The sequence below is a fragment of the Mixophyes fleayi genome, chromosome 10, assembly GCF_038048845.1.
Source record: "Mixophyes fleayi isolate aMixFle1 chromosome 10, aMixFle1.hap1, whole genome shotgun sequence".
In the NCBI taxonomy this organism is placed as follows: Eukaryota; Metazoa; Chordata; class Amphibia; order Anura; family Limnodynastidae; genus Mixophyes; species Mixophyes fleayi.
In genome coordinates this window covers 47,140,397-47,151,245 of record NC_134411.1, presented here as the reverse complement: position 1 = coordinate 47,151,245, position 10,849 = coordinate 47,140,397, and the positions used below count along the sequence as shown (strand labels likewise).

At 36.6% G+C, this 10,849-nt stretch overlaps 1 protein-coding gene across 2 annotated transcripts; it reads left to right on the top strand.

The window, feature by feature from the left end:
• Window positions 1–362: 362 nt before the first annotated feature.
• Window positions 363–3,426, top strand: C10H11orf68 (chromosome 10 C11orf68 homolog). 2 transcript variants are annotated; one of them, XM_075188701.1, is made up of 2 exons: window positions 363–449; window positions 2,472–3,426. In XM_075188701.1, exon 2 carries the CDS (start codon window positions 2,482–2,484, stop codon window positions 3,205–3,207), a length of 726 nt encoding a protein of 241 aa, XP_075044802.1. In that variant the 5' UTR covers window positions 363–449; window positions 2,472–2,481; the 3' UTR covers window positions 3,208–3,426. The 2 variants fall into 2 exon arrangements, with proteins under 2 accessions (XP_075044802.1, XP_075044801.1); XM_075188700.1 differs by lacking the exon at window positions 363–449 and adding an exon at window positions 458–649.
• Window positions 3,427–10,849: the final 7,423 nt, after the last annotated feature.

Sequence of the window (10,849 nt, the reverse complement as noted above, 5' to 3'; positions counted from 1 at the left end):
GTTAAAGTCGATGTTAGTGAACAATAAAGTTGTTTAAAAGAAATGTTCTTAATTCATTCTAAAATGTATTTTTGTCTTCTAAGAAAGTAAAAACCATGAGTATTACGAAGCTGAAAAACGTATTTTCCCGACACATATACAAGCGTTTTTATTGAAGGCAAAAAGGGTAATTATATCGTTAGTGCACCAAATTCACCAAAACTGTTACGATGAAAACATTATTTATCATACGTTCTATATTGTCCACAAAAGGTATTCACGTTTCTTCCCACATCTAGTCTAATTTATTTTGTTAGTTATTTCCCACAAGTTGTTAATAAAGTTTTAAAAGTACACAATCACTACACTTCCTCATCACAAGATCAAATAGGACTGATGTCGTCTAGGAAACGGGGCCTGGAACCGGAAGTGTGATCCTGTTGACCGGTGACAACGGAGCCCTGCCTCTAGTAAGACAACTTACATTAATCCTTCACGAGTATCATCTTTTTACGTATCTGTGCCCCCAGCCCGCAACAAACACAGATACTGCGAGAAATAGTAACATTTAACGTCTTTTTAATATTAATATTAGTGACAGAACCTGATTTATTCTAAATATGTTCTATACTTCGATCACTTGCTCGATTCTTATGCTGTCATCAAAAAGGTACATATTTATGATCAGATATATTGTATCTGTATATCATAAATTTTAAATTATTTAGTAGGTTGGTAGGGCTCAACATTTCTTAGGATCTAAAAACCAGCCTAAATGTTAAGGTGCCAGACAAATATTCAAACATTTCTGCATTTCTCCACTAACAAATAATTGACCATGCACACATCCCAAAACCCCTTTATACACAGCTCAACCCTACTATACACATCTCCTTCAGTCCACATTATAACCATTCTTTATCCCCTTCTATCTCCACCTTTATATACTTCTTTACCTCAGTCCTCTACCCATACCCAAGTTCTTTCTCTGTGCTTCCTCTCATCAAACCCCTTTACCCCCCTCCTCTGTATCCTCATTGCCACCTGTGACAGGATGGACCTCCTATACGACCCTGTCCCTTTGTTGCTGGGGACCAGCTGGGCTTGGCTTGCCACTGTCCTTTTTCTTTATACCAAATTCTGCGCCTCTAGTCGCAGTAGGAGGGGCCTGTTGCCACCTTTAGGCTCCTTCACTGGTGCTTAGAACCGCTTCCTTCTGGGTAACCTTCACTGTTAGAGTACCCCCTCTCTGGGTACCTGGGCTGGTACCCCTGACCTCTTCATTTAGATCATGGTTGCTGTGGATGGTTTTCCCTGGCCTATCACACTGGCCAGAGCTGCAAGGAAGAGGGCAGAGCGTTTGTACTGGAATGCTTAGTCCCAACCTTAGAACAGCCGGATAACGGATTAGATTCTAATCTGTAGGTCACAGGAATTGCTGTAGGTAAGTAGGTGTCAAAGCAGGATCTTGAAGCAGTGATGTTTTATTAGCTGAAGTGTCCTAATAAGGCTAGTTACACTAGTTTGTGGTACTAGTGATCTTCAGAAGGTACAGATGGTATAATGATAGATTACATGGTAAGACAGAGCTCCTTCTCTACACCTGTTGTCAGCGGGTAGGCCAGCCCCTGATCTGACCAGGCACCGAAACGTTTGATATCACATTAGATGATTTAACATCAGGATATAATCTAATCATGCATCTAACACAATTTAACCTTCACATCAACCTGATTTACTCAAATTTGCTGTCTACATTGTTAGGAGGTTAACTGTCCCTCTAACAAGACATGCTAATAAGCAACGACTTCCGGCTGGGTATTCAAGCCAAAGCAGGTGTTTGTCACTTCTGAGATGAAAAGAATTAATTAACTTAATTTAGGATTTCCTTTACTCTTTTCTTGCATAAACCATTTCCTCCATCATGGCTACTGCATCAGAAATCAGTACATTTACAATGATATAATTGTTTAAATATATTTATCAGTTATTTATAAGTGATCCAGCCACACCCCCTTAATGCTCTTATCACACTCCTCTCCTCACAATCTGCCTAACAGCATTCCCCCTTTATCACGATCACCATCCTGTTCCCCTCCTCATCATCTTGCTCCCATAATCTCCCCTTCGTCATTATAATCATAATAATTAAACCACATATCCAGTCATCATAAACCCTTCCTTCCTGCATGGTCATTAACCACAGTTCTCCATCATTAACCCTTGCATAACTTTTTGAACTCGCCCATACTATTGTTAATGTAATACAACCCCTACATGTAGTAAATAGTGGGTGTCCCACTCCCTCGAACCTCCAGGGACTTAGTGATGTGCTTAGCCTACTCCAAATTCATCCCTCCTTTCCAATTTCTTCATTGACCCCAACAAACAGTGCAGAGCATGTTCAAAAAGTGAAATATTTCTGAATTTGCTTACATGAGCAACAGTGAAGTAATAATAAAATAGCAATAATTCCATTGTTATCATGGCAGCTGTGCAAAAATGTTGGAATGCGAGGAGGGAGAAAGGGGGTCAAGAGGAGCAGAAGAATATGCTGCAGAAGCAATGGCTGCTGATATGGACCCTTGGATAATCTTTGATGCACGAAAGACTCCTCGAGCTGAGTTTGAAGAGTGGTTGGAAACATATCTTCCTTCAAGGGTCTCCCGTTTTGGAAACCTTCAAGAAGGATCTGGACCAGTAGGATGGTTAGCTGTGTATGGCCCAGGGTTCTTTCCACAGGTATCGGGTGGCAAGGACCTTCAGGATGCCTGGGATAAGCTGCAGAGTACAGGGCGCAAAGTCAACTATGAGCTTGTTCGGGAATTGGCCCTCAATTATGGAGTGACATCTGGAAAATGGCTCATGCATTTAGACACAGGGTTCAAAGTTGACCATGCTTGGCGTGGGATAGCTACTGCAGTGGTAGAAGGTCGCCTTAATGTAGCCAAAGTGAGCCCTCACCAACCAGAGAACAAGCATGTTATATGTGTGTATACTCGAGACTTTACAGATGAAGAAAGCATAATGCAAACAGATGCTGTAATCCGCAGCTCAGGTGTAAAATGCCTATTGACCTACAAGCCAGATGTGTATACCTATTTAGGTATTTACAGAAACAACCACTGGCAGATATGCCCCACCATTTATGAAAGCCGATACGATCTGGAATGCATTCCTCGCAGATCCAGAGTTACCAACAAAGTTAAAAACATAGAAGTGACTTAAAGAAGCATCTTTGTATGAAAGTGCTACCATTATTTTTACAATACATTACGACTTGTGTGAACATTTTGGTCTTTTTTATTTTGTTTTGTTTTTTTTTTTGTCCTTTTTGGATTTTTTTTAGGCCCAAGATCAGCAGTAGTGAGCCTGTGATCTCTACTGAATATTCTCACGTGCTCTACATGCATATATGTTTACAATAAATAGATATGTGTGAACATGTGTTTTTTATATGCACATGTATATTTATTAATCTCAATATGTGCAGTTTGTGATTTTTAAATATTTTATAAATATTGATAATTGCAAATCAAACTGAAAATAACAGCGTTGATGTGCAGTCTCTAGAAAGTCTAAAAAACAATTTTAAACTATGGCAGAATGCATAATTAATCAGGTCAGTAGCAGTTAAAAAACTAAATATTTAGTGCTAAAAAGCATGACAAACTAAAATGAAATCTTAGATTAAAATAGTACACACAGAAATAAACGGCACATTATTGAGCAGAAAAGAATCAATAAAGAGATCGTGAATCCGTTCTAACAGTAGTCCAAAAAATACCTGTTCCAGGCTTGGTGGAAATAAAGAATAATAGTCCACACACTATACTGGTGCCAACAAAGATCCTCCTAAAGATTTTTTTGTACCGGGAAAAACAGATATGGCCAATATACTGTACATTACGGTGATTTAGCTGTATCCACTTTTCAAGTCTCCATAGAGGTGCTTGGTGACCGCAGCCAACCGAGACTGATATGCAAATTTGTCTAGCACAGTCTCTTGCCGCAGGAATCGGCACAATTCCAAAACCGTCTTATATTGATAAGTACTTTTGAAGCTATTTAGTGTGGAATCCGAAAACCTCCAAGTGTAGTCCAATAGAATGAATCAAACCAATGAATTTATCTGTCAAGTTGCTGCATACAGCTGTATCGCGGTCTCGGCAGCACAGGATTATAAAGTCGGAAATTATGCAGCAACAGATTATAAAAGTAGGCAGTTAAAGTGTTTAACGCGTTTCCTTAGACTTGATCAAACTTTGTTAAAGAGTGAGTGGTAGGTTATTCAATCCCTCCTTAAATAAGGCACCATTACATGGCTCTTTTCATTGAAATGATTGCACAATATCAATCAGCTGAAGTTGACTCCAGTGTATAATAGTGAATCCCGCGATCTACTTGGACTACAAAAAAGTTTCTTTCACACATAAAAATATTTAAACAAAATAGTAACAAATCATTAGATCTAAACAAGCAAAAAAGGAATAAATCATTAGTTTTATAAAAATATCTAACAAAAACTGAACATAAAGCAAACCAAGCTAAAATACTGCTCCTGGTGATAGTTAATAAACATAAGAAGGAAAAATACATTCCTTTTTAATAGTTTTTTACACTCATTACAGAAACATGTAAAACATACAATATATTGTAAATAAATCATAATACAAGATTCTCATCAAACTATCCTAAATATGTTGTATTAGGTTTGACCTTTAATCACTAAAATAAAGAAAATCATGAAAAAACGATCATATAATACATATAGACAATATAATTTTAATCGTAAGAACTAATTGGTCCCATAATCAATTTAATGTATATAAACAAAACCTCTATAAATTAGATATTCAACCTACTAAAAAAAAAATAATTGGACACACACGCATATAAATACAAAAAAGGAAAATAAGAATAAAATCAGAAAAATAAATAAAATATATATACTATCTACTAGATGAATTATGACAAATTATGATCGTTTTCACCAACAAGAGGTATTAAACTATTATGAATTATGCATCCTGCCATAGTTTAAAATTAATTTTTATTTTTAGATTTTCTGGAGTCTGCCCTTCATCACTGTTTTCTGCTTGACTTGTCTGTGTGTGGCAAATAGCAATCACCCCGTTATATCTTACAGCTGCGATTTGCAAATTCTCTTGAAAGTTTAAGCCCAGCGCAGGAGATTCTTATTTATAATTCTTCGTTGATAATTGCAGTATATTTTTTAGAGGAAGAAGATTACAAACTATTCTTGACAGCCTCCTCCAACTCTGATTGGTAACACTCAAAGCAGCAATCCTAAGTACATAAATTACTGTGGCAGGCTTTAAAAAGAATGTTAATGATTTATGATTCTGCACTATCATGGCAACCACAGAAAACTTGGCACATGTAGTGATCAGAAAGGCTTTGGAATGCCCCTTTGAACTCTGTCTACACTGTGACATTCTCTTTCTCCTCTCTCTGCCATTACATGACATACTATGAGCCTGTGTCTCTGTAGCAGACTATGTATGTGTCTGGCAGTAATTTTTTTTTCCAACCAGAGATATTGAAAAAAAGATAATGATTTGTAGGAGAGTAGCTATGAAAAATTACTGAGATGCATGCTTAAAATGTACTTAACTTGTTATTTAAAGGGGGGAAAAAAGTCTATGTGGGGTTGCTGCTTTAAGACAAAGCACAAGGATTTGGGAGCCGTATTGTCTCTCAAGAGACCTTGAGAAGGCTGTGTATCCTTAAACAAATAGGTTTAAAGGTATTTTCAAAGTACACATGATTTTAGCTTATTGGTTTGTACGTGCCCTCCTGCAATTTCTACAAACTGCTTTAAGGGTTTTCCTGTAGCTTCTTGCTGTAATTATATCACCGACCGGTTTTGTTGCCTTTGTTGTCCTGGGATACTGCACAAAGTGTTTCTATGAATACTTTTGTTACCAATGCGAAGAGCACTGTAGAGTTGTCATAACCAAGGACATCTAAAATCTAAATCTACTTTAAAAAATGCCTATTTCTTAAAATTTGAAAGAGAACATGTTTAAGCCTCAAAATGAACACCTTATCAAGATGGACAATTCAGGTATGTTTAAAGCAGGGTCATTCCACATCAAATCACAATTTTATAAAAAATTCTACCTTACATTCTCTAATTTCAATTAAATTTGGTATAATTAATGATGCTGCCATGGGTATAAAGAAACCCCCAAATCTTAGTCTGATATGTGCACTGGTTTTGAAGTTATATGCCTTTAAAGCTGCAATTTTTAAACGAAAAACTTGTCTCTCGCCTGATTGAGTTAGAGAGGTGGGCAAGGGATCATTTTAAACCTTTTTTATGGCCTTTCATATGTATATAAGACAGCAGTATGTTTCAATAAAAAATTAAAATGTAAAATTTTCAGAATTTTGGTTTTCTCAAAAAGCCCAATTTTAAAATTTTTGAAAAACATCTCAAAAATTGTTCATACTGTTGTTAATAGATTCCCAAAGTTTTATTTTGGGATCATCTGCTACAAGAGCTTTCAGTTTGAGTGATTTGTGGAAATTGTAATTATTGAGGCACTACACATCAGAGAAAATCAACAAAAGAATATTTTTTCCATTTCACTTCATAAGAGGAATGAACCTTTCTCTTCAGGTATGTTTAGGGACGAGATTTTACAGACAGCGCTTTTTCTCACTTCTGCACAGGCGTGTAAACTTAAATGGCAAGATACTCTACGTGGAAAAACCCTTCAATTTTGTTGAATCGGCCCACCTTTTACAGGGACAGGTTAGGTTTGGGTGGGCTTCAGTGAAGAAAAGCCCCTTGGTCACTAATTTAAACCCAAACCTTATCCGACCCTAGCCCATTTGTGTCACATTTGAAAAAGCGGAGTGTTTACAGTGGAGTATCAGACTAGGAGAATGTGTGCAGGGAGGAACATGAACTTGGAGAAGGGGTGCTGGGAGGGAGAGAGACAGCAGACTGGGAGCAGCACTGTACTCACAAGAAGAAGCCTCACTCACCTGGCCAGGCAGAGAAGAGAAGGCACAGCCCATGATGCTGCTGCTGCTGCTGCTGATATCCACAGGTCAGAGGAGCATATGATTGGCTCCACCAATCAGAGCTCAGCACATGCTCCTCTCATAACTCGGCAGTCTCATGGGAATTATTTCCCCGGCAGTCCAGTCTGAGGAGCCTGCGGTGGTGTTTAAATTGGTTTACAGCAGTGTTTGCAGTGGTTCGTGTTTTAAATTGGTTTAGAGAATTAAAGAAAAAGAAAAATGGAGGGAAGTGACAGGTACCTTATTGTTTCAACCTATTTAAAAAGTCTAATACTTCTAACAAGAAGGGTTTGAGAACGGTTTCAGAATGGATGTGTAAATTATTTTCGGATAATTTAGTTGCAAAAGTTTATGCCAGCAGCAGGAAACAACTTGGGACACTTCAAAAAGAGCAAAAGGGTTCCTCAAGATAATGTAGTATCAGCTCCCACTTGCTGGCATCAGAGGTTATGTAACTGTTGTTTATGACAACAAATAGTGGCTCACATTTATTATGGGGAAAGATGAAAACATCGATGAAGTGAAAGTGACATTCCTCCATCCAGCTGGTCCATCACCATCTTTATCATACCCAAGTAAGCTGGATGTTTTATGGATTGTAGCTATTTCTGTGTAAGGTGATTCTGTTAATCCAACAGGTGGAATGTACACCCTTTCTGAAATGGAAATACTAAAAACAATTGAAGTTTTCAGCCAGTTCCAACCCATCAAATAGAACCATTCATCCAGAGCAGCAACACCAAATGGTAGTGTTATGTCGTTAGCTTTATTATAATATGTGAAAGACAGTCCAAATTGAAAGCTCTTGTAGCAGATGATCCCAAAATAAAACTTTTGGGAGTTATTAACAGTGTGAACAATTTTGAGATGTTTTTTCAAAAATGTAAAAATGATTTTTGGAGAAAACAAAAAATTTGGCTTTGAAAATTTTACATTTTTAATTTGACATAATGCTATGTTATATATCGTATGAAAGCCCACAAAAACAGGTTTAAAATGAGACCTTGCCCGACTCTCTAGCTCAATCAGGCGAGCTACAAATGCAATTTAAAAGAAAACGTTAAAAGCAAATTTTTCATTTAAAAAACAAAAACAAAACAACAACTTTAAAGGCGTACAAGATTTGGGGGTTTTCTTTACACCCATGGCAGCATTTATTATACTAAATGTCATTACAATCTGAAACGGTCAGTTTGAAACCCTGTGTTGATTCGATGTGGAATGACCTAGCAGTACAAAAAAAATTATTTATTTTTAGTATGTTTACATAAAACTAAAAGTATGTGTTTGTGATCCTGGTGTGAATAAAAATGTCCAAATGTTTATCAGGCATAGAAAGCTCTAAATGTTGTTATTCCTTTTAAATTTCAGGGTATATATACACTCCTGTACTTAAGCCATTGTTAAAGCCTGTACATTACTAAATCCAATGTACCTGAAATAACTAAAGTGTTTGTACTTTTTTGAAACCTGTCCAATGAATGATGGCAGCTGGATGAACTAAACTAAAAAAGACAGAACAATTTGCTTTAGTTGCTTTCTCTAGGGAACATTTTTTTTTGTTTTGTTGTTCATTATTAATTTAATTGATGGAGTCTTTTTGCCCCTCCACAACCAGAGTTTTGGATTATTTTAATTGAAATAGCTTTTTTTAAAATTCTTACTCTATAGAAGACTTTATATTTATTTTCAGAACTGATAGGGCTTTCTTTTAGTAGCATATTGGATGTAGATTCCTGGCCTGGTGCAAAGTTTATTAGAATTGCTCTCAACTGTGGCTGAATATATGTGGCAGTTATTTATTTGCAAAAATGTGTATATTTGATGTTCTTTTACATTTCATTGCCTAGTAGATCTAATGAATATTACATTATGTACTATCATAGATACTGTAAAATGCTCCTTCTTTAGAGAAGATCACTGTGTCCAAAAGTCAGTAAGCTTAGGATTCCTGTAAGATATGAAAACAAGCTTGTCCTTTAAATTTCAGATAGTTGTCTTCTGGTACTAACCAGAAGAGATGGGGGTTATTCATTGAAGGGAAAGGAGAGTTTATCATTATCAGCATAAAATAATACTGAAAGCTAAAATTGTGGATTGCTTTTAAAATTTTGAAATTTACATAAGAGAACAAACGGGGTGAGCACTGATATTTGAGGAATCCTATTTACTAAAATATGTGGGCAAGAGCTAGAACCTACAAATGCCTTAACTTACATCCACAATGCCTCCTCCATCCTACAAATGATCAAATCTGAGATTCAGTCTTTATTCAGGAGAAGGTTCAATCTCTCCACATTCCCTCCTTTAAGCATCCAAAGGAAATGGTTAATAAACAAAAGGGCTTTGTGCATTCCAAATTTTATTCATTTGTTCTTGTTGCTGCTGGTTTCCAGTGATATTTCCGCAAGCATTGCCTGGTTTCAAGTTTCCCTAAGACTTCAATTTCCATGTTTGTGTTTACAACATTTAACAAACATTATCAATGTATGTAAACAGTGGTATACGAACGACAATTGGAATACCTTGTATTATTCTAGCTCGGAGTACTCCCAACCATGAGTAGAAACACCGTTTTTCGGCTACCCTTAATTTCTCATGTTCTTTTCTAATACTGTTAATGTTTTTTCTTTGGCAGCAGAATTAACAAGTATAGATCAAGAAAGTTTCTTCATATAGCAAAACACAAACTCAAGTCCCTTGCTAGTTAACAACAAAATCTAAGGCCATTCTACCTTGACATCAACAGTCCTAGTAGCTCTGATACCCTTAATTTATTTATCTAGGGCTGAGATATTTTCGTTAACTTTTTTTATTAGTAATATTATTATCTTTTATTTATAAGGTGGCATAAGGTTTCAGCAGCGCAATAAATAAAATGGTTACAGCATACATCAAAATTATACAAGAACAATGGGTAAAGATGAGCAGAATAATAAATGAATGGATGCATTTAACAGAACCAGTGAGAATTTACATTCTTCAGTCTTCCTTATTAAGCTTATTTTCAAGTTAATAACAATTCTTTGAAGCTAAGGAAGCTAAGTATCATATTTCAGGGAATACATAGTTTAAATAACAATTTTCAAACCATTCAGGTAGGAACCATTTGTAAGCATTCTTTTTACATGTAGAATGCATAATGAATGGCTAAAATAGTGATATTTACTGTTGAAGGATGTGAGGAATTTCTGAATAATTCTGGCATATAAAAAATAAGGTTATTAATTGATCCATTGTCAAGAATCTGCTGAACATTACAATCTTGCCATTGTACAATAAAATTACACATCTTCACATGTTGAAGTCAGTGGTCTATTTGTGTCTTAGGTGGAAGTGAAGGGAGATGCTACATTATGTCCTCAATAACTAAATGGAGATCTTCATCATCATCATCATCACCATTTATTTATATAGCGCCACTGATTCCGCAGCGCTGTACAGAGAACTCACTCACATCACTCCCTGTCCCGTTGGGGCTTAGTCTAAATTCCCTAACACGCACACACACACACACAGAGACACACACACAGAGACACACACACACACACAGAGACACAGACTAGGGTCAATTTTGATAGCAGCTAATTAACCTACCAGTATGTTTTTGGAGTGTGGGAGGAAACCCACGCAAACACAAGGAGAACATACAAACTCCTCACAGTTAAGGCCATGGTCGGGAATTGAACTCATGACCCCAGTGCTGTAAGGCAGAAGTGCTAACCACTGAGCCACCGTGCTGCCCAATCTTGGATTCAGGTCTGCGCATGTCCCCTCTTTTGCCTTCTTGAAGTGTGATGCTTGTTTCCAT

Bases quoted from the DNA above. Each gene is read 5' to 3' on its own strand.
- C10H11orf68 (XM_075188700.1), top strand. From the start codon at position 600: ATGTTCTATACTTCGATCACTTGCTCGATTCTTATGCTGTCATCAAAA. The intron at 650-2,471 runs GTACATATTTAT...TTATCATGGCAG, and splicing joins CTTATGCTGTCATCAAAAAG to CTGTGCAAAAATGTTGGAAT.